The sequence below is a fragment of the Anastrepha ludens genome, chromosome 2 (genome assembly GCF_028408465.1).
Source record: "Anastrepha ludens isolate Willacy chromosome 2, idAnaLude1.1, whole genome shotgun sequence".
NCBI classification, from domain to species: Eukaryota; Metazoa; Arthropoda; class Insecta; order Diptera; family Tephritidae; genus Anastrepha; species Anastrepha ludens.
This window is the reverse complement of record NC_071498.1, coordinates 96,313,948-96,339,364: the sequence shown is the minus strand read 5'-3', so window position 1 is coordinate 96,339,364 and position 25,417 is coordinate 96,313,948. Positions and strand designations below refer to the sequence as shown.

Genomic DNA, 25,417 nt, shown 5'->3' with positions numbered 1-25,417 from the left:
TTAACAAATGTGAACGCAACGTTGCCCATTTTTCTAATATTTACTTGCGTCGTATTTCTTTACTTTTCATTCGTATAAAATTTGACGTATTTTGCTTCGTTTATTACAGAGATATCCTGTTTTTTATTCTTGGCAAATTACAATTGTATCGGCGCGGTTGTTGACCGATTTCACCCATTTTTAATACCAAGCTTCCTTAGTTAATGAGTAATATTATATGTGTACCAAGTTTCAGTGAAATATATTAATTTTTGCTTCAGCTTTTGTGCGCATGAACGGGTAGAAGACGGGCATGACTAAATCGACACGCCTTATTATTTGACCATTTTGGTATGTACTTACATACTATACATATATAGCTCACAACGGACCCATTTCGTGGTCTAAGTGGCATCGCTATCTCTACATATGCGCGATGCGGCTGCCAAATCTAACCTAACCTACATATATACTATACACTCAGCGTTAAAATAAAGTGTACGCCTCATATTAACGAGTTTTGACTGTTTTCTTATTTATTTTCTAATTTTTTTCTTATAAAACTAATATATATTACTCTTTTATAAAACTATAGTTTATATTACAACAAAAACAATATAACGTAAAGTTTCAAACCTTAACAAAATTTGTAAAAAATCGTCGAACTTCCATCAAAATTTTAAGCTTTTTAATTTTAATTTCTGGCAGAATTTCAAATATGCAGCTTTGTAGTTTAGTTTAGTGTGTAAGTGAAATCAATAGCTCAAAGCAAACAATTATTTTACTATGAAAAAGGTTCACCAGCTGTCAAGGCTTATTCATTGGTCTAACAATAATTTTTGACTAAAAAATCTAAATTAATAGATAATAGGTTGTAGCCTAGACAGACGGTGGCGTTAAACGCAATTACTTACTTAATCTGGAATTATCTCAGGAAATAAGTGCAACTAATGCGGATCATCAACTCGACTTAATTCTCATAATTTAAGCGGATTTGGGGAATTTTCGCTGGCAATATTGCCGAAAAATGAGAGTTAATATTCATTGTGTATGAAATATAATGAAGCTTTCAAACAGAAGAATAAGAAAGACTGGATGAGGTGCTAATTTGCACTAACACGTTCGAAATTTCATTAATTGTTTTGATATTTCGAAGCAGATTGAGAAATTGCAGTTTAAGATTTTTTTAATTTATTTCTTAGTATCAGGGCAGCTAGTAGAGTAGAATGGGGTAAGATAGGTCATTTTTTTTTAAGAGCTCTTGCTACGGTGTTTTTGCATTGATTTTGAAAAATAAGCAAGATTTTGAAAGGTTATTTATCTGCTAACATTTTGGTTATACTGACTTATGTTTGGCTAAATATTTTGGAAGCTGCATTCAATAAGACAAAGGGTCTTTTTTTCGATATTTTCAAAATCGGGGGGCACGATAGGTCACTATATGTGAGGGGAAAAGAACAATATACATGGCTTGGAAATTAACGTTTTAACCTTTATTTATAGAGTATGAACACTGCACATGTTATAAAAGTTAGGAATTTTTCTTTAATTCATCACGCAAGCACGTAATGTTTCGAACGGAATTTTAAATTGTTTAGAGGCTGATCGAACACTAGCGCGATCTCGGACTGCCGCGACTGCGTTTTTTACGTCCTCTTCACTTCGTTTCGGCGTTTTTCGCACATAATTACGCACCATTTTGCTGCAAAAACAATTAAAATTTATTTTATTCCATTAAAAGTAGTGACCTACAATGCCCCCAGACGGCTGACCTATAGTGCCCCCAAGCACATGTTTTATGTTAGTGTCGATATTTTTTTAAAAAACAAAAATATCAAAAAACTGACACATTATTCGTGTTCAGCATTATTTTCTACGTAAAATAAAACTCACCTGAAAAATATTTACATACATTAAATGCACTGCACCGTAGAATAAAAAAAATGCTATGTCGGAGAAAAGCTCACAAAAAACTAAACGAGGCCAGAACTAGGATAACTAATCAATGGTGACGGCCGAAATGACAGTCGCGAACGTTGTTCCCCACCACGTATTCAATTCACATAAGACGAGTGATCTCTGCAAAAACAGTGCGACGAAAACCCCACCTACCTATTGTGCCCCCATACCTATCTTACCCCATTCTACTCTACCCGTATTATTTGCCTGCGGTACATCTTTTTCTGACAAAACTATCTAATAAGTCAATCAGTTGTTCACTAATCCGCGAAGTGACCGTCTAACACACTACATTTTTAATCAAAATTATTAACGCCGCCACATCTGCTGCTATCTGCTGAGGCTCACAGCCTGTTGTGATACCCGCATGGGGAACTTGTCCTGAAATCTTTCAAACCAATGTTAACTTTTCACAAATTTTAGAAGATCTCTGATTTCCATGTCGCTGATATCGTCCATCTCATTATCTAAAGCAACAAATATAAAGGGAATCCGAGAGTAAATCTTTCGAAAATATATATGCCCTCAGTTTTAGCAAAACCTTGAGCTAAATTTTTGAAAACAAAAGCAAAAGGTAATATTTAAATAAAATAATCAATATATTCATTTAATAAGTCCCATAATATCATGCGATACTGGATCAAGTTTATGTTTCTGTAAATACTCAACTAAATACGTAAGTAAAAACGTAAAAAATTACGCGATCCAAAACTTCATTCATAATGGTGAAACGCGATTCCTTAATTAAATACAAGCAAATAACTGCTATCTTTTACAAAGCGACACCTGAAAATAATTGCAGAAATTTAGGTGAAGGCGATTTTTATCACTGACAGGAGCTTAAACGAGTCAAAAAGACTTGAGATTGATTTAGAAAATTTTAAAGCGTCTTATGTTAACGGATATTTCGAAAATTGAAAACACTCAGATACAACATTAGTAAAGATGAGGAAGAGTAATTGGCCCAGAATACTGCGCTGAGGAATAGCAGAAAATGTCCCAAAAAACAAAGATTATCAACGGCAACCACACAGTTACGACATGAAAGGTACGACTTTATCCATTAGAAAAAATTGAAGTGAAACCTAAAACTAGCCATTTGAAGATTATAACTGAGTGATTGACTTTATGAAAGGCCAGAGAAAAGCCCGTAGAGACTGCACTGACTTGGAGCCTGTCATTGAAAGCAGACGTACAAAATTCTATGAATACAACAAGATTAGCGTTACGCATCACGGCAAAATATAACTTTCATTTAATATGATTGAGGTGGCGCAAAATAAATCCCCATATCAGATGATTTCCAATTTTTGCAAATGGCCTCGTACGTCAAACAAATTTGACACTTGTGAGCTGGATAGCTACAGTATACAAACAGATAGAAAAATAATAATAATTATTATTTTTTATTTAGTAAAAAAGTTATTCGAAAAGAAGATCGGCGATTAGTTTTACGCCACTTGTATGTATTGTATATAAAATACATATATTCAAACAATTTTGATGCCGTAGACTGTTTGGAAATAGTCCTGTGATTAGCAACATTTTATTACCAGCCATGAATATAGGAGTGATGGATGTGACTTTCGACGCACCTGTAAAATCCCCCAATTCTGACAGGTTATTAAAAATTAATAAAATAAGTTGCAGAGGAGGATACATTTCTTGAAGAAATAAGATGAAAGATAATGATACGCATGCGAAGAGCTTTTCATACCCTGAATTCTATCACAAACAGTATAGATATTTAGCAAAAAATTGCCAAAAAAATATACAGCGATGGACAGAATTCTTGAAAGTCCAAAAAGTTTGATAGAGTTTTATTTGAGAGCCTCTTTTAATTACAATAAACATAAAAACACTTTAACATAAAATAAAAAGATTACGAGGAAAAAGCGAAAAAACAGCATTAACAAAAGTTTGCATACAGTAGAAAAATAGCTTAGTTTACTGTGAAAACTGATCTTAGATATTGTCGCTTTTTAGTATCTATTTAGTTGGTTCACCGTTAGTATCAACTTCATGACGTGGTATCCAAGCAGCTCTGCAGATGTTATATGCTTTTCCCAGAAACCGAGTTTTGATTTTTTAAGACTTCTTTAATTTTGTGTCAAAACTTCAAGCAATTACAGGGAAATTTGTGATATATAGAATTTAAACTAAAATAATTTAGTAAGGGGAGCTTGAAACTAGTGAGGTTTTAAGCTGATTACTGATTTTTTCTCAGAAACCGAGTGTTTTTTTTTTGCTAAAATTTAACACTTGTCCAAATTTCAAGAAAATTAGAGGAAAACTTGTGGAACAGAAAAATTTCATACAGAAAAAATTTACTATAGTAAGTATGATGTGTTTAATTGCCTTGGTGCATAGCAAAGCAGCCAATCCTTAACAATCGTTATCTTGTTTATAGATCCAACTCGTACCAAGGTTCGAATTATCCACCGAAGATTTCAAATTATGTTCCAATTAAGATTTGCATTTATAACGATGCATGTTACCTGAATGCAATGAATGCTATTCTCCAGCTGCCGCAATAGCTCCCAAACCACTACATTGACGCTACCATGCTTGACAGTTGATACTAAATTCTACGAACTAAGTGCAGTACAGGGTCCGACACTTGAAGTGTAACCAACTTTAGACCGATCGCATCAGCTGTCTGTTAGTTGGCTAAATGACAGTCCATAGTATTGTTTCCAAGAGCGCGGAATTATTTTGCCGCGAGTAATGGATTTCAAGCGTAATAATGTGATTGCATTATACTTGGCTGGAAAATCACAACCAACGATGTTCGTGAGCTCGGGCACTTGAAAGTAAATAAAGTTTTTGTTTATCGCACCATTACTCGTTACAATGACTCTCGTAGCATCTTGAAACTTCATAGAGTTGGTCTTCAGAAGACTTCAACGTCACGTGAAATGGTTCAAAACGTGAAGAAGCGACTTGAGCGAAAACCCCGACGAAGTGCCAATCAAATAGCGAAGGAACTGAAAACATCTGACCGTAGCATCCTCCGCAAACTGAAGAATGGTCTCAAATTCAAGCCTTACAAGATCCAAAATGCCCATGATCTCACACCAAAAGAGCAAAGCATCAACAAGTCAAACTTGAGAGAGCGAAGGATTTGCTTTGCTTAGCCGGAAGCGGTCAATTTCCGAACATTGTATTTTCGGACGAGAAAATTTTTCAAATTGAGCAATTCGTAAACTTCCAAAACGATAGGGTTTATTTGACCGACCGTTCAAACGAGAATTTGAGTGATCGATTGGCCACCAGGAGGCAGCATCCCCATTGGTAAGTGGCTTGGCCGCTGTAACCGCAGATGTGTGCTCTCGATTCGTTTCTGGACCGTCTCAAGGCCATAGTCAAGGTAAAAGGTGATCATGTCGAGAAAAAGTAAACTTATTCTTAATTTTGTATTATTTTCACACATTTTTTAATTTTAATTGAATAAAAGTCATTTTTTTAATTGGTTACCCTTCGAGAACCCGGACCCTGTCCTTGCTCCTCCAAATTTTTTCTCTTCCATCGCTGCCAATTATATTTAACTTTTGAATAATCTATACACAAAACTTGTTGCCAGAAATCTATAGCCTTTTCTTTATGTGTTTTAGCGAACTCCAAGCGAAGTGTATGTTTTTTTTTGTTTTTGTCAGAAATTAGAGGCTTTTTGGATCTACTGTGGAAACTGCCGCACTTGCTACATATTCGTCTAATTTCAAGCATTAACTTTTGGATTTTTGCCCACTTATTTGAAAATTAAACTCATGTCGCTTCGAAATAGTTTCCGCGGCCGCCCAGTGCGCGGTTTATCTTCAGGAGAACCAATATTTCGAATGCGTTTTTTACAATGGCCTGTACTGTAGGTCGACTCAAGTTTAAAGTTTTTGAAAGTTCACCATATGAATTTTCTAGCTGTATAATCGAATTTCTTACGCCAACTGATATTTCTTTTCGTGGAGCCATTTTTGATGTATAATTGTCCAAATCACGATTGAATATTAGTAAAGCTAAAAGGAAAGAAAGAAACGGTAATTTACCTTATCACAACATATATTAGCATACCAGTGCTCGAGCTTCGACCTTGCGTTTTTCCCCAATAACTTTGTTAGTTTGTCTTAAAAAATACCTCTTTTTAGTATATTATAATTAGAAAAAGGTTTCACGAAAATCATGCGACATTTAAATAGAGTTCCATGCGAACTTGGACTCTCCTATCTTTTTTACTCCTTCATAGAGTTACATGTTTTTTACTACTTCAATTTCACTCAGTAAAAGATGCAATGTGACAGATTAAAATGACTGAATAATTTGGCAAATAAAATAGTTTGCGGCAGACGCACCACATGTTACAGCCAAAAACAAAATAAGCATCTGCATGTAATAAAAGTATACAGTTTATACTACAACACCCTTCGAGCGTCCACAAGCCTTCCCTTCAAGCCAGCCCACTTGTAGCCCACCTACATACATACATACTTGTATGTACGTGTGGACATGGTGTGCATGGAGGTGTGTATTTACATATATCTGGCATACGCATAAAAACAGAAGCACCTGAAAAAATGTTAACGACTGATTAAATTAAAATTTTAAATTTAATTTGATGCGCATGAAAATGCTAAAAATATGCGAAGTAAATAATAAAAAGAAAATATTTACACATTAATCGTCTGCATTACTGGAAGCATGCAAATACTAATTTTCGGATACAAAAAACTCAGAGTTATTGAATGCCTTATGTGTTTCTTTTTTTTTGGGAGTTTTTGGTTGCCTACAATACTTGTGTAATAAAACATGGCAAAAACCCCCAGGCACTTGCAATGAAATGACTAACAATTGAATGAAAAGTAAAACCTATTTATTCCATATTGTCCGAAAAATTTGTGGTATAAAAAAAAATTTATTTGAATTGCAAATTAAAAAGACAAAAGCACATCAGGCAGTAATTGAATTTTTGGAATATTTACGACAATATTAAATGAAAAAACTAGGACTGAACAAAACACGTATTGAATACTGGGTAAGAAGGAATTTCTATTGCATATCTGTTATAGAAAACTAATTAAAAAAGTCGTAATACTTTATTCGTGAAAAATTGCATTCGAATTTTGGACACTATTTATGAGCCGTAATGCTTTTGAGAACTAATGATTTTTTCTCACGAATCAGCCACAAAAAATGCACTGTTAAATTCTACTGTAGGAGTCTGAGGACAGAAATTTTATTTGAAGTCGTTTTATTCTTAAAAATTTTGATAAATTAATTGCACTTTAGAGAAAAATGTTAAAACTTTATTCACATTTGGAAAAAAAATCCGACTCTCTGAACTGGTACTGTCATCGGTAAAGTTATTCTGCGGGATATCCGCTGTTATAATTATCAAACTTCGTTGTGTTAAGCAACCATTTTTGATTAGTGAATAATTATTCTACTTATATCTATGGGCTACAGTACTGGCAAATAAAGCCACCGGCCTTCAAATCATCTTATAACAAACTTTTGATTACGAAAGAGGTTCCGGTGGTCTAAAATTAAAAAAAAAATCGATTTTTTTTGCTATTTCGAAAATGTAGGCTTTTAAGAATATATTGTTAAATTATCGTTTTAGCAGGTAGAGTCAGATTCGTCACGCGGTGGCATCAATGGTCGCATTTAAATGGTCAAAACTTTAAGCTCAATTATCTCAAAACTATTTTTTTCGGCCTGGTGTTGTAAAACAAACTATTCAACCGAATAGTCCGAAATTTTAATATGTTGTTCACAATATCAATGGCTATCGCCCGTACTTGAATCGTTTATTATTATTTTGATTATTTCGTATTTCTTTGATTAAAAAACTAAAAAAAAAAACCTTAAAACCTTTTTTTTGTATTCTAGTACGGGAAATAGCTACAGTCATGGTTGGTTGGTTGCTTAAAGTGATGATTCTTCCAGAATCCAACTAGCGCTTCCACTATAGTCATACTGATTAATAATTAAACACAGTCCAGGTCCACTTTTTCGGGAGGGTCAACTTCAGCGCCATTTTTTAAATTATTAAGATTAAAGAGAATTTTCTTTGTTCATTTTTGTATGCAAAAGAAGCTAAATAAAACGCCTAAAAAATTCTTGTAAATACCCTACATTTTCAAACTAATATATATACCGTCGGCATCCCTTAAGTCTGAAAATTAACGTCAGTATGTAAACTTAACTACAAAAGTTCGATAGCATTTTCTGTCACCATTTTTAGTGTTATTAAATTGCCTAAATTGGCCGCTACTGAGTTTTTGGCAAAGTACGCAATAGTAACGTAATAAAACAGTTTTGATGTTCACCATTATTTTTGCGCAAATGGTTTAGAACTGTTTTATGGGCGATACTACGACTACTTTATCGACATTATCGACAGTTTCTCTAACATCTAAAATGCCTGAACGGGATCGATGACACCAAAATTGAACGTAACTGTTGCTGTTACAGTATTGGCATCATAAACACCATTTACATTTCAGGGGCCTGTCTTGCATTTTTGCCTTTATCAAAGAAAACCTGTAAATGTAGCGAATTTTCTCTTAGTTTACTTCTATTGTTAACACCCTGTAACTCACAACTGAATGGAACAAACAAAAAACAGCAAACTAATTTTTTAGTGTGAAATGCCACCTTGACAACGAGTATAAACTTTTACTGACATCTACTATTTCTTTTACGACAAATTGAGATAAGAGTAATACCTTTTAAAAGGTAAAATCGGGCGAAAATATAGAATATTATGTCAAAGCTGAATATTATGTATATAAAAAAAAAGTTTAACCAAACAAATTAAACCCTTGTGACGCATGCATAATTTTCGCTAAACCTCAATATCATTTGAAATTAAAGTATCTGAAAATATTAAAACATGTAAAACTATCTTCAAATCAGCTTCATTTTAGAAGTTATTATAAAGGGTCTTTGAAAAGTGACGCCTAGATGTCAGTGGTGAATAATTCCTAACTTTTTTATGTCAACTTTGTCATTTGTCAAGTGGACACATATACAATTTTACACGATAAAACGCGGTACAATTATTGAAACTTATTATGAAAATGGTCGATCATTAAGCACAACATATCGCAAAATGCGTGATCTTTTTGGTGGAAATTACCGGCCGAATGAGTCGACAACTCAAAGGCTGGGGAAAAAATTTCAAGAAACTGTATTTGTTGAAGATAGAAAAAGGACTGGCTGACCAAAACCTGGACGTTCTGCTGAGAATATTGCTGCTGCTGCTGTAGTACAAAGTGTTGCTGAACAACCTTCACCATCGAATCGATATCTCGACGTTCTCAACAATTAGGCACTCATGAATCGACTGCTGGCGGATTTTACCTGTAGACGTGAACATTTAAATCATGGTTTTTCTTCACATTTAATTGTTACTATTGTTGAATAAAAATAGTGAAACCTTAAAGAATATACATTTTTACACGTTTTAATTGAAAACAACATCTAGGCGCGACTTTTGGAAGATCCTTTATATGTGGAAAGACATGTAAAACCTTTCGAAAACTAAAATAAAAAACATTCATTCAATTTAAATTTAATGGAATGATAAAACAAAATTATATTTATAAGGAATTCAGGTTTAACTGTTTTAACTATTTATAAGAGATTGACGTTTTCTCTTCATATTCGTCAATAGGTAGTTTTCGTATAATAAACCGAAATAAAGCGAAGCGTCTCCTAATCAGACTACGCAGGCTTTTGCTCAACGTTGCTGTTTGACCTCACTGTTGTGAGGCCTAAAATAAGGCACAAGTTTATAGTTGCCATTGATTGCGCACCGTTCGATATTCCTTTTCATTGCATTATTTTAAAACAGTTGCACAGCCTACAATTTGAAATTGGAATGAGAAAATGACAATTAATTTTAAAAGGATTAGGAATTGACATTTCAGTCGCAGAGAGAAATGTCGAAATTATTTTACCTTGTTGAATGTACATTGGACTCGAGTTCGGCGCAGCTTAATTGCTTGCCAAAATAAATAACTCAAAATTTTCCACATATGCACGGAACATCTATGTATACCAATACCATCATACAGAAATTGTAAATCGTTCCATTTCTTTGGACATCATCGATATTAAATTGACGTCGTCCAATTGTCTAGTCAAATTTTCTCAGTCACGCTTGGGACTACTAGGTAATACTTGTGGCAATCACGCAAGATATTCATAGCAGTTCAAAATAGAAGCAATAAAATCAATGAATGAACTTCTGCGTAAATACTCGTAGCTGAATGAATGAGAAGGAAACTAAATAATCGAAATTTGATAGCCAATAAAATGTGAGAACGATTTGTTGATTTGTCTGCGGGCCATTTACTTAAGCGCACATTTATTGCCAGTGACCTCTATTGATATTTATTTCATTAATAAAAGCACATAGGGAGGGGAGAGCGGTGCATTAACGTGTGATACATTGATAATCAACGTGCTAAGGTATTTACATCATGGCATGACTGCTGGCGATAGTGGCCACTGACAGTTAGATAATAGGGTGACAAATCTGCCAATCATTTAATGTGTGGCCCTCCATTAAATATTCGATCGATTAATGCGCAAAGCTACTTGTACAAATGATGGTCCATAAAGAGTTTTTTAATAAATAAAAAAAATAAACAAAAATCAATGCAGAAAAATCAATCAGGCAATTTTTTTAATAAAAAAAATTTTCAAAAAAATCGATACACGACTCTGTTTTTATATGGAGAAATTATGGTATATATCATGGAAAATATTTTAAGAATTCAACGGAATCTTCTAGAAACTTTGTACTTCCAATTTATTATACCAACTAATTCAATAAGCCACAAAATTGCACATCAAAATTTCTTCTAGAAATTCTAATTAAAATAGGGATGAAAAGTTTGTGGAGGTTTTCTAATTTTTGCATAAAGTTTGAAGCTTGGATTTCTACGGGTTTTATATGATAATATTGTATATATCTTATATATATAATATAAGAATACTAAAAATATATGCAAATAAATACATAAGCAATGAACTATAATAATAAAATAATAATACATATTAATAAATATAATAAAAAAATTATCACTACTCAAAAAACAAAAAAACTGTCAAAACTACATAATGTTGATGTGCTTGTAGGTATATACCTTCTCTGTACTTCGTACTGATCGCTCCATCCGCAAACTGGGTTTTGAGGGTTGTGCAAGAGCTATCCTCCCGAGCAGGCAAGATTGGAAAGTGGGGAGAGTAGGCACGGATATAGCTACCCTTGTTTTCACTAACGGATCCAAGATGGAGTCTGAATTAGGAGCAGGTGTTTTCTTTAAATCAGCCAATATTTCAGTCTCCTTTAAACTACCGGAAACAAGTACCGTTTATCAAGTAGAGGTCTTCGCTATACTGCAAACATGCAAAATGTTAGGGCTCGCTGTTGGGAGGGAGACGTTCATATATTTTCCGATAGTCAAGCTGCGATTAAGGCCCTATCGTCGCCGTATTGCAGCTCTCTTTTGGTAAACTTCTGTAAGGAGAAACTCAAACGTCTCGAACGTGCATGAAACATTTCCCTTATCAGGAATATAGAGAGAAATGAAATTGCGATGAGGATTTCCCTTCCCTAAATTTTTTCGCAGGCAGTGGTCCACATTACGGCACGTAAGTGCTACTTGAAGTGTACCTGGGGCACTCTTGCCATCTAACCTACCTACCCACATAATAAATAAATAAATAATTGGCGCGTACACTTCTGTTAGGTGTTTGGCCGAGCTCCTGCTCCTATTTGTGGTGTGCGTCTTGATGTTGTTCCACAAATGGAGGGACCTACAGTTTCAAGCCGGCTCCGAACGGCAGATATTTTTATGAGGAGCTTTTTCATGGCAGAAATACACTTTGCCATTGCCTGCCGAGGGGCGACCGCTATTAAAAAACATGTTTTTATTAATTTGGTGTTTCACCGAGATTCGAACCAACGAGCTCTCTGTGAATTCTGAATGGTAATCACGCACCAACCCATTCGACTACGGCTGCCGCCTACCCACATAAACAAGTAATATTAGCACAAAAATAAATTTTAAAAAACTCGCACATCAACAATTCTCTATGATCTCCAAAAACATTTGGCATCACTACCCAACTATCATAAATCATTACAAATATCAAATGAATATTCATTGATGTAGGTGAATTATTAACTATAAAATTCAACCGGTAATAAAAGTTCATAAATAGAAAAATGTGGATTGATGCCTAAACATATGGTCATTAAAATAGGTAACCCCTGAATTGTTTTGTAAAAGCTATTCACGTACTAACAATGAGAAGTGTTTTCGGTTATTATCTTGCATAAAAAACCACCGAAGTGGCATATTCCCCTCTATGAATGATATCATCACTTTTAGGAGTATGCCCTTTTAAATAAATTTGGTTATGAGGGGAATAGGTCCTACTTCAAACCAAGAGAAGCGTACCAAAATCTTTAAGTGGCCGTCACTGTGCTTGGCTGTTTTTTTTTTTTGTTAAACTCGAATTTAACTCTTGTCCTTTATAACGCATCATCTCTAAATAAATTTATTTTTTTTTCATCGCTCCAAAGTATGTTATACCATTTTTTCATGACTTGTGTGCTTAAGCAAAATTTTTCTCTTTCTTAAATTTGCTAGTTGGTTGCCTCATTCTTTTTTCATATTCGTCGCTATCACTTGAACTTAAATAGAAACACAAAGTACGTTTGTAAAGCCCGTGCAAAGTGAGAGAGATGGGATTGCTTGCGCGCATCGAGATTATGTTTAGTTAGTAGCATCTCTTGGAAGAACACCGACCAAGTTTCAGCCAGATTGGTATATTTCTTTGTGTTTGCCATTCATTTGAATCGAGAAAGTCGTATTCGTAAGTCGCTTCACATGGCTCCTATTCTTCAAACTTGGCTCCCTCGGACTACTATTTGTTCACCAATTTGAAGAAATGCTTGGCGGGAAAAATATATTATTCGAACGATGGCTATATTTCTGACCTTGACAAATTCTATTATTCGGAACGGATCAACAAACTAGAACAGCGTTGGGCGAAATATATAAGAATAAATGTAGAAAAATAAAAAAGGTTTACCTCAAGCTATTAAGTAGTTTTTATTTTTGCAGAAACTTTTCAAACAACCGTACGAGGCGTTAGGTTTTGCTTAATTTAAAATTATTTTTTGACAATTCAAGATTTATTGCGAATTAAAAATGCAATCCAAAGAGCAGAGGAACTTGAAACCTCTTTTGAATTAAAAATACGTCACGATTGTCGTAACACGTAATTTTGTTGCGTACGATTGCGGATACGTAAACGGATGTGACGATTCGAGCCAGATGGCACTGACGAAGTAACAAATGTTAACAGTAGATTGACAGCCTGTTAAATTTGTCGAAGATATACCACCTTTATCGAAAAGTTCTTCAGTGAATTCAAAATACAAGTTTATTCCTCAAGTGAAATTATCGCCTTCAAAGTACTCCCCATTAACTGTAACACATTTATACTTCCTTTCTACAATACCTACTTTCGGCTGTTAAAATGCGTTCCCCGTAGTGATATTTCTACTCGACCAAACAGAAAAAAGTTGCAGGGAGCCATATCAGGTGAATTCGATGGCTGTTGGGTGGTATTTCTTTCGTTCTTGTTCAAAAGCTCATCGATAATGATGACTCTGTGCGAAGGTGCGTTATCATGATGCATAATCCACGAAATTGTTTTTCCATACATCCTATTTTTGGCGAATTGCTTCACACAAGCGTTTCATAACACCCAAATAATAGTCCTCGTTAACTTATTAATTGCCCAGAGTTCTGGAAAAAAATCGTGGTGGCACTTTACTCTCTTAAAAACTTAAATCAAATACAAATACAAAATTCTTTTGATGAAAATACAACATTTTTCTGAAAAAATGGTTTCAAGTGAATGATTGAAAGTATTGTACATCGCTGGCTACTACTTTTTCCAATCTTTCTGTTAGAACTTGTTTACCGTCGTGGTAAAACTATTCATCTTTTGAGGCTATCCACGGATCAAGCCATTTTTTGATGTCTTCATATGAATGAAACTGCTGGTCAGCTAGACCATGTGCCATCGATCGGAACAGGTGATAATCAGACGGCGCAATATCTGGAGAATATGGCGGGTGGGGTAGGATTTCCCATTTCAGTGTTTCCAGGTAGGTTTTAACGGGTTTGGCAATGTGAGGCCGAACGTTGTTATGCTGTAGAATCCCTTTTTCATGCCTCTCCGCGTATTGCGGCCGCTTCTCGCGCAGTGCTCGGCCTAATCGCATCAATTGAAGTCGATACCGATCCCCAGTGATGGTTTCGCTTGGTTTCAAAAGTTCATAATAAATAACACCAACTTGGTCCCACTAAATACATAGCATAACCTTCGCAGCGTGAATATTCGGCCGAGGCGACGACGTAGAAGCATGACCGGGCAGTCCTCATGACTTTCATTTCTTTGGATTGCTGTAATGAATCCATTTTTCATCACCCGTCCCGATGCGATGAAGAAAACCCTTCCTTTCTTGCCGCTACAGCAGTTGTTCACAGGCGAAAAAAAGACGTTCAACATCCCTTGGCTTCAGCTCATAAAGAACCCAAGTCCCCTGTTTCTAAATCATTCCAAAGCATGCCATCATTTGGAAATGGATTGGCGGGCAACACCCAATACTGAAGCAAACTCTTCTTACGTTTGACACGGATCCTCAATGAGCAATGCCTCCAATTCAGCGTCTTCGAAGGCTTTTGGCCATCCTTTACGCGGACGGTCGTCAATATTAAAATCACCGCCTTTGAAGCGACGGAACCAATCTCGGCACGTAGTTTCACTTAAAGCAGCCTCTCCATAAACTTTTTGTGGCTCTCAATGCGCTTCAGCCGCCGTTTTTTTTTTTTTTTTTTTTGAATGAAAGAGGAAAACCAACACTTCCCGTAAATGACGATTATTCGCCACAAAATCAGAAATTTTCACAAAACCAAAAATATATAATATGATACCAAACCAAAATCACTAATGTGTCGAAGCCGTTTGCTTACCATATGTCTAAGCTTAGTTTATGACGTTTAGGTTATGTTAGAATCGACTCGCAAACACTGCTGGCGGCATCTATTGACAAACAGCGGAAACTTAGTTGCGCACCTAATAAATTACAACTTATTAATTCGTTGCGCTCTATTGCTCAGAAAACGAAATATAAATTCAGCGTGAAGTTGAAGAAATCGCCCCAAATATCCTGAAGGCCTCTGCTGGACAATTTAATAAACTCCACTTGCAGTATAAATCCTTTTTCGTTACACATAATTTCAGCAGCCCATTGAACGATACAAATAATATATTAACAATGTTTTTCGTACACTTAATTTTTTTTATTATTTCATTTATGAGTACAAATGTTTGCTTTTCGTATGTATGTATTTAATACAATCTGGACAATGAGACAAAGTAGTAAGGATCAAGCAAATACCGACCGAAGTCAAAATAACACATAATATGTATGTATGTAGTTGTAATTTGACATAATATTTACGCATATGTGGTCATGAGCGTTTTAGTATCTATATAAGAAGTGCTTATGAAAGTCTAACTAAGTGAATAGGGCGTATATGGCTCGTGGAAAAAATTCACAGCCGAGCATATTTGCATATGTATAGTATACGTACATATGTATTGTATACTTTGTGTAGATGTACAAATGTGTGTATAATAAGTATTGTATTAACTAGGGTAAAATAATAATTATTAAAACGATGTGTATAAATACAAATACAAATACAATTACAATTACAAATTGTGTTTAAAATATACAAATATTTAAGGAAAAATATACTAAATAAATTAAACTTAATAGCGAAGACAAAAACAACTGTACTGCATTTTCGTCACAACATCTTTCCAAACGATGCTGGTTTCTCCACAGAAAAACATACGACATTTGCGAGCATGCCTACTGCCTCTGGCTCCGCAACGAATTTACAACTGAAGTCAGTACCAACATTTATTCACCTAAAATAGTTATGGACTAATGTATGTACGTAAGTAAGTAGTAGCTATGAGCTATAAGCTAAGTTGTTTGTTTGTGTGTGTATTTGTGATCATCAGTGCGAATTTTGGTGGCCGTAGGTTTCCCGGAATCTCTTCTGTATCAACTGGTATGCGTTGTAGACCCTAGAAATGATTTGAAAAAGATAAAAAAGCTATGCGTTAGGCAACATGGTTAAAACATTAAATATGTTGTTGATGGGAAAGGTGGAAAGGATAGTTGCGAAAGCAGCAGCAATAACACTGTGCGACAGTGAAAATATACTTTTATAGAGACCTAGTACAACTTGTAGGTATAGTAAAACTAATGGAGAAATTTCCAATACACCCCCAAAATCTCATTTTATGGCCATAAAACCGTTTTTCAGTAGGTTGATGTGAACAATCACTCCTAACTTCGCCAATTTCCATCCGATTTCGAATTTGTTTTTTTAGTTCGAAAGAACAAAAACAAGCCTTTTTGACAGTGTGTTGACAATTTTTCTCAAATGACAACTGACGAGACTGTAGACGGAAGTATTTGGAATTTTTTTATTTTTTCTCTATTTTTTCAACTTTGACATAATTTTTACGATATTAACCGATATTGAGGATTTTTTTTAGTACTCTGCTGTTATAGTAAATTTAATTTTGCGTCGAATGAGCTATATTTGACTGTAATTGAATTAAAATTAATAGAGTTGTGTGGGTTTTAAGATTTTTTCTTTTTTTTTACTACGAGATTTGGTACGCGTTTCGAAACATGAAAATGATAACAAGTGTCATTATAAACACATAATATTTATTGGAGTATTGTGCAGTGCATCACTGTACGGTATGGTACGGTACGGTACGGTGCGGAACTGGTTCCAAATTTAAAAATGCATGGGAAACGGCCCTTTGGAGTTTAGTATGGTACGGTACATTTGTCATTCTCTTTATCAGTTTTGAATACTTCTCTGTAAGAAATTCGATCATCATCATTCATCTTAAGTCGTCATCAACTAAATTCCATTGTTTAAATCGAGAAGCGAGCGTTTCAGATTGTCTTCCCGATAGAAGTAAATCACGAGAAAGATCTTGAAAGTCGGAATTTGATACAATGTGTCGTTCTGAAGACTTAGAACCAGACGGAAAGTAGTCTTCATCATCAGGTTTATTGTTATCAGTTTGATCATCATCAGCAATAAGTTGAACTTCCTTCAGTTCATGACTTGCAGTTGAGTCAATCATATCGTCCAAGACTACGGGGTTCTTAGCAGTTGCAACATCAGCATACTTTATGTGCTTTCGAGTTTTATAATGATGACCGTTTACGTCCGTTTTACAAAAATAACAATCATCTGGTTTATGATAATGCCACATCATCGGAGAATATTGAGAAATTCGACTTTTCTGGCAACGTTTTGATTTATATCTCTTGAATTTCAATGAAACAAACAATAAAACTTTGACGTTTTAATAAGGTTAAATTATAATAACAAACTTCTTTCGTTAATCAATGGACAGTGTGAACTTTGGTACACTTGGGAGCTTTTTCATATTTCTATTGAAAAAAAAATGTGCTATAATATGTCAGATATTTTCGTAAGTTCTAACCAGTTCTGGTGTATGCAGTACAGTGTACTCTTATGTATACATATACACTCCAATAAATATTACGTATCTATAATAACGCATCAAAACACGTCCTTATTCCCATTTAGCGTAAGCTATACCTACATACCAAATTAGTAAAAAAAAAAATAAAATCTTATAACTCACACAACTCTTTTAATTTTCATTCAATTACAGTCAAATATAGCTCATTTGACGCAAAATTAAATTTATTATAACAATAGGGTACTAAAAAAAATCCTCAATATCGGATAATATCGTAAAAATTATGTCAAAGTTGAAAAAATAGAGAAAAAATAAAAAAATTCCAAATACTTCCGTCTACAGTCTCGTCAGTTGTCATTTCAGAAAAAATGTCAACACACTGTCAAAAAGGCTTGTTTTTGTTCTTTCGAACTAAAGAAACAAATTCGAAATCGGACGGAAATTGGCGAAGTTAGGAGTGATTGTTCACATCAACCTACTGAAAAACGGTTTTATGGCCATAAAATGAGATTTTGGGGGTGTATTGGAAATTTCTCCTATACCATGTTTCTTAGTTTTACTATACCTACAAGTTGTGCTAGGACTCCATAAAAGTAATTATATTTAATTTTTTTTTTTTTGTCACACCGTGTAATTATTATAAATAAATACGTTTATAAAATACTTTTCTTTATATGTGTGTGTGCATACTTTTCTTTGGCCGCTTTGAAGGACTTCTTGCGTGGCTTCTTGTCGACTGTGTCTGTGCCGACTTCGTTGTTGGGCAGGTCATTTGGCGAAATCATCGTCAAGTTATCTAAATATGATATAATTTCAATTATTAATTATAATTCAATCATTCAATAGATGTATTAAGTTTTCACTTAAGAAGCACTCACCTGGATGGCAGAAGAAGGCGATGGAATGGCGGCCACGCGTGCGTATGTGTGGCTGCTCTGGCACTACAACACGATGTTGCTGCAATGAAAGAAGAAAAGGACATAGGTACGTTTTCATTATTATTGCTATTATTATTATTATTACAAATTTAGCTTTTGCAAAAAGCCTGAGATAAAAAAACAAACGAGAATGCTATGCTATACGCAAAGTATCATCAACTACATTGAAACGCATATTCTTTCTCATATGCGGCTGTGTTCGCAATAATAGCAGCGCGAAAAATAGAAAAATAGTTCATACTGTAACTTAATGTTTCTTAAATTTTCAAAATTTAAAAAATTCTGGAAATTTTCATTAAAATTGTAATTTCTGATTGTGCAATTTGATTTTTAATCATTTTTTTCGACGATGTTATGCATTTTCTTCCATATAACAAATTCTCCACATTTTCCACATTCTTCCCAATGCATTGCAATGTGAGGGAAAATACGCAAAACTTTTTTCCTACAAAAAACAATTTTTTAGCACCGTTTAAAACTCCAGTTAACTCCGGTTAAGTTCTCGTTTTCCAGTGCAGAAATGAAATAATTAAAGCGCCGCGTTATGGAGAAAAATGTAACGGATGGTCAATACTGGTAATTGAAGAAACAGACGTGTTAAACGATGATCGGTGCAGTTTTATGCAACAAGAAAAAAACAACAACCATTCAACCGAAAAAAGTTGTCCGGTATTTTAATGGCACTTTTAAGTTTCGACAGGTGATAATTAAGGAGTTTTCAGGTATTTCAGAATATGATAAATATAAAAGTTTGCCAGAGTAACCGATTAAAAAATCAATAACAAAAAAATAATCGATAACAAAAACAATCGATAATTCAAATAATAATCTATAAAAATGGTTGTTAGATTCAAAAATGTTTTGCAAAGTATTCGTTAATACATTAAATGCGTTTATTCTAAATAAATTGTCCGAAAAAAGCGCTTTTCAAATTTAAAATTGGTTAACTATCTGATTACTAAACTTGGAACATAGAAAGCTGGCACTGTCCTGAAAATTTAATAATTTTTTTGTGTGGAAGAAGGAACTCAATGTTTAAATTAATTTTTAGTGCGGAATCTGAGGTCAGTAACTTCCCATTCGTTGACGTTTTCGAATTTAAAAATTAGCTAAATTAAATTTGAGTTTTCTAATTTTAAGTTAATTTTAAGGATTAAAAACATAAAAGTATGTTTTTGAGTAAATTTTGAAGAACATCTGGGCGTGCACCACAAATAAGAGGAGGAGCTCGGCCAAACACACAAAACGGATGTAAGCGGCAATATATGTACATATGTATATACAAGTATACCTATATGTATATTTTTTTTTGAGGATTTTAGGCCTGACATGCTACAGTTTGATTAATAGAGCAAACTCAAGAGGAATATTTACTTTTCAAAAAAATGTAAAGTCCAGATTGATCGGTTGATCCTAGTACGCTTTGAATTTCTCCCTGCCTCCTCTGGCTTTTCAGCCAGCACTGCGTATACGCAATCAAACGCTTGCTGCAGTGCAGTTGCATTTAGAACTTTTGGTGAAAATCAGAAAGAGATTATGTCTCATCTATTTATTTATTTTTTTTTTTTTTTGGTAAGATTTGTTTTTTTGAGCGGGTTTTCGTCATTGCAAATTCTTAAAGGTATCCACACTTTAAATGAGAAGATAATTTTCATGTCGCAATCTAGTAGATGTCAATGTATGCATATTCACATATGTAGAATCAAATTCAAAATATTTTTTGCTTTTTAATTGATTCGTCTGTAAGCCGTATAAACTTTTTATGTTTTAAGAAATAAATCTTAAAATAAACAGTTGCATAATCTTTAACCAAACTCTAGCCGTTTTTTCGAAAGCAAATACTTAACTAAGTACAAATTTACATTATGTATCTAACTCCCTTCCTTCTACCACTTACCAATGCTGGATACCGTGCTTTCGTCCATATCGACAATATTTCGCCGCAGTTTATCAGTATGGCACCAGGTAAATGACCAACCCGTTGCCATTTCACGGTACCCGGCAATTTCACCTCAAGACCACCCTCCGAGTCCTGTGCCAACAGTGTGAATGTGCCATAATCAGTATGTGCGCCACAGCGTACTATTTCACCGTTAGGAAACTGACGTTCGGTGGTGTCCTTGTTCTCATCATTGCCATCTACTTCATTGATTTCATCACGCGGATTCGTTTCTGGCCGGAAGTCGGGCTTATCCGACAAACAACGTTGATAACTATAGATGCAACTGCCTTTGATAAAGTCATTATTCTCATCCTTATCCTCAATGATGGGTGGATAGTAGAGTAGACGCAGCGTAGACTCGTTATCATGATCACCAGACAACATGTGTGAGTGTTTCTCCAGAAAGAACGATTGCGGTATATCGAGCGAAACGGCGAGTGCCTGCAGTATGAAACGCGAGAGGGCTTTGAAATCCTGTGCCAAAGAAGATATATGCTCCGAAAATCCGGGTAATGGTTCTTCGGGTAAATTTTTTGTATTCAATGTGCAAATATTGAAAGCATGGCGTAGTTCGGGTGTTTTGCCATCGAAACGCTCCATGGCAGGACGCACATAACCGTGGTTATCATCACCGGTGCGTATGTAAGTCTCCTTCACATCGACAGGTAAATCGACGAAGTCATCAAGATGATCCCAAGCGGTCTTTAACTGAAAGTATAAAGGATAAGTAAAGTGAGTAAGATAAGTGGGCGGTGTGTTAAAGCAAAATGAATTGCAGACGGGCTTAATGCATTACCTTTTCATCGGATATGCCATGGTTTACAAGCAGACATAGCCCTTTTTCAGACAAACATTTTTGTAATTGATGCCCAACACGATTCACAACCGAACGTACTGGAGCCTCTTCGGTCCCTGCGCATGAGAAAGAAAGAAAAATACGTTTATTAGGCTTGTAAAATAAAGATAACTGCAAGTATCGATGAGTAAATTTTATGAAATTAGTTACAATTAAAAATGATTTAAAAGTAAGCGAAGCAATGTCATGTATTACTGACTAATTACAAGCAATCCAAATAAATGTGCAAGGCAATGGTGGTCAATGCGAAAGTTTACGATGGCAATTAGTATCAATTAAAATCTGTACGCTGTGTGGAGTTGGCTGGTAAAAAAAGCTAAAAATATGAAATTTATAGTCACCTACTACTATATATATTCATTTAAAAAATAAGTATACCCTAAATCTCTCGCCTCGATACCACGGACGACCAGAGGTTGCTGAACGATAATTTGCAATTAATTAATTTAGAAATTTGCATTTTCCTACTACGCGCTTCAGAAAAAAATTTTGTTTTTCCTTTTTCCAAAAACAACAAAAATACCCAGTGAACAATTTGAGTTTCATTCCAACCTAAGACTAAGTTAGGAGCTGACGAACTACTTGAAAAATCTCCAAAGCTCATTCTCAACGGTAATACAAGCGTGTCCGGCAAAATTCAAACCTAGAATTTCGTTATAAAAAAATAATTGCTGCTAAATACAAGTAGATGTATCCTGCGGCATTACGTGCTGTGCAATTTGTTAGTTTTGTGAGAAATTTAGAAAGCGTACGTTGTTTTTAGAAAATGAGTTCAGTGTATGAAAACCAATTTGAAGCAGTGTTACTATGTAAACACACTAAAGGTCCGAAATTGCCACGTGCATCTGTAGCAAAATATATCAAGAAGTCGAAGACGTTGAAAACGTGGACGACTTCCCTGAATGGGTCCCAGAAAAAACAGAAATAACTCTCCGAAGCAAGATCAGAAGATTATTGATTTGTTTGCGACAAAGCCGAACTTATCGTTGCGTGAATCCGAACCAGTTTTATGGAAGAGAGGTGTTAATGTATTCAAAGACACGATACAAGGATGTTTAAGTGCAGAAGACCTCAAATTCCGGAATACTGCTGCTTTCACACATTGAAAACGGACTTGCATGAGCTAAGACAAATTCAGAACGGAATTGGGCAAGCGCAATATTCGCCGATGAATCTTCGTTTTGTGTGAATAGTTGCATACGTCGGTCCTAGTGTACTGCTGATAATCGACAACTTCAACGAACTGTTAAGCATGCCGTCAAAGTTCATGTTTGGGCTGCTTCTCCGAAAATTTATTTGGTGAATAGAATTTACCAAAAAGCATCATTGCCATCAGCTGCGAAGATATTTGGAAGAACTAGCTATAACCTGGGTTTTACAAGAGTACATCGATCACGATTAAGGTATAATTTTTTTTGTTATTTTATTTTCATTTGCTAAAAAACAACTGTGTGTATGTAAATATCATACAAGAGATCATTGGAATGAAAGTTGTCTGCTGAGAGATAAAATTCCTCTACTTTTTGTTTATTTCTAAAATTTTTGACTTAGCTACTCTAAAAATTTTAGTAAAGGTTAAACGCTTTGTCCCCATTTTTTCAAAAATTTCACATGTTTTCTTTAACGAATGAAATTTTTTCGAAGCCAAGTGGAACAGGCCCATTCATTTCTAATTACTTCTTTTGTTGTAAAAATTCCAAGGAGTTCACTTTATCGAACGTTCGCTATATGCAGGCACAACTGAGTTTCAAATACAGAGATATGCACATAATTAATTAAAACAAAAAACTGGATATTTGTGTCGCTACACTTGAAAAAAATCTGAATAGTTAACATAACCCTAAAATTCATTCGATTAATTAAAATTATAACTTTCTACAAGATTTTAAAATTTTCACTCTTTTCTATCACTACAGAAACAAGGCATATTTAAAAAAGAAAAAAATAGTATTTTAATTATTTAATTTTATTTGCCTGATACTGTTTTATGTATGATTGCTTCATTTCAAATTGTGTCGATTTGCGTTTTGCGAGTAATAATAGTTTGTATAGACAGCCTCGGCATTAAAAAAACGGGACAATTTTTTAGTACTTTTTAATAAAATGAATACATACTTTTATATTTGCTTTAATGATCCTAGAAGGGTTAATTTGTTTCTTTGTGGTCGTAAATGGACAAATTTCCATTTTTACTAGAGCTATTCTTACTGTTTATTTATTTTTCTTTACATATTCGCAGGAGTCTATGCTGCTAATACGAGGGGTGTCTTTTATATTTCGGGATTAGAGAACAAAAACAAATTTTAATAATCGAAAATCACTTTATTGTTTTTCAAAATATTCTCCATGAAGATCTATACACTTTTGCATGCGTTTGAACCAATTGTCGAAGCACTTTTGCCACTCTGAATGAGGTACCTCCAAAACATGCATTCTGAATGCCGCAACCGCTTCTTACTATACGGCGGATGACCCATTAATTCGATGTTTTGGGTGCTCAAAAATGCAGTTGTTTGAGCCGATGTGTGAGAGCTCGCATTGTCCTGGTGAAGAGTGATCCGTCTTCGGCGATTGGTTTTCCTAATTTTTTGGAAGACAACTGGCAAACAAATGGTTGTGTACCACTCAGAATTTACTGTTCTGCGTTGTTCTAGTGGTACGGTTGCGACATGTCCAGTTTTTCCGAAAAAACAGGCGACCATTTGCTTGGAAGTGCTTCGTGCGCGAACAACTTTTGTTGGATTTGGCTCATCTTGAAACACCCATACAGTCGACTGCTGTTTACTTTCGGGCTCATACGCGTAAATCCATGATTCATCACCTATCACGATGTCATAGACGTGTTTCGAAGCCCTGCGATCGTATTTTTTGAGCATTTCCTTCGACCAATCGACACGAGCCTTTTTTTGAGCGATTGACAAATTGTGTGGGACCCAACGCGAACAGATTTTTTTGACAGTCAAATGTTTATGCAATATTGAATGTATGCTGGTCCCACTAATGACTAAGAGTGTCTCAATCTCACGATAGGTCACATGACGATCTTGCAATATCAGTTCGCGCACAGCATCAATGGTTTTCGGAACAACAACTGATTTTGGACGACCTTCACGAAATTCGTCTTGGAGTGAACTACGACCACGATTGAATTCACCATACCATCGATAAACACTGGTCCTTGATGGAGCTTCATTGCCAAAAAATGAATTAAGTTCATCCATGCAATGTTGCTGAGTTAATCCACGTCGAAAGTTGTAAAAAATAATCGCACGAAAATGTGGACGATTTAATTCCATTTTTGGACCGAGATGAATCTTTTAAGTTACTGTAAACAACACAAATAGCGCTGGTATTTCAAAACGTTCTAAGTACGTAAAAGCCAAAAAATGTCAAACTTTGCGATACAGCTGTCAGTTGCCAGATTGCAACACCAGGGTTGCCAAATCCCGAAATATAAAAGGCACCGCTCGTATTACCTCTAATATATCCCATAAAAGGTGGTAATTTGACCAACTGCGCATAAATAGTACCTCCGATGAATGAAGCATTAAGACCCTTTTATCCTTCAGTGAAATAACTACTTCTTCTTTTCTCGATCAAAAAGTGTTCCTATACGAAACAAATATTTCATACCTATTTCAAAAAGCATTAATAAATTTAAACTAATTTTTTCTTGTTTCTGGATTCTGCTTATCTAATGTAGTTGTGGCGCAAAATAAATCATCAAATTTTGTTTTTGAATAACTTTTTCAATACCAAAAATAAAACAAAAATATTTTGACTAATTTATTTTGACCTTTACGCGCCCCATTGCTTGTCTGTTTGTACACTGCCGCTGTCTAGTTCACAAGTGTCAAATATGATTAACGTACGACACCAACTGCAAAAATTATATATCGGAAAATTTATTAATATGATTGATGATGATGATTATTTTGCGCCACCTTAGTAGAAAGAATATCTCAGTAAAGTTCTAAAAGCATTCTGTATTTTTAATATTTCCATTTTGACAACTTTTAATACAAAAAAGCAATCAAAATATGTTAATAATAATTGCTGCTTAATAATGGCAAATAATATAAGCCTAAGGGCTTTCGT

At 34.7% G+C, this 25,417-nt stretch overlaps 1 protein-coding gene across 3 annotated transcripts in view; it reads right to left on the bottom strand.

Moving 5' to 3' along the window:
* Positions 1-15,427: 15,427 nt before the first annotated feature.
* Positions 15,428-25,417, bottom strand: part of LOC128854818 (uncharacterized) — a 73,474-nt gene continuing 63,484 nt past the window's right edge. For all 3 annotated transcript variants that reach the window (XM_054089228.1, XM_054089227.1, XM_054089229.1), the window contains exons 3-7: positions 21,260-21,375; positions 20,419-21,171; positions 18,462-18,540; positions 18,274-18,379; positions 15,428-16,128 (exon numbers count right to left, since the gene is read on the bottom strand). In XM_054089228.1, coding sequence (XP_053945203.1) covers positions 16,059-16,128; positions 18,274-18,379; positions 18,462-18,540; positions 20,419-21,171; positions 21,260-21,375 — 1,124 coding nt within the window. In that variant the 3' untranslated portion in view covers positions 15,428-16,058. The remainder of the gene's footprint in view (positions 16,129-18,273; positions 18,380-18,461; positions 18,541-20,418; positions 21,172-21,259; positions 21,376-25,417) is intronic.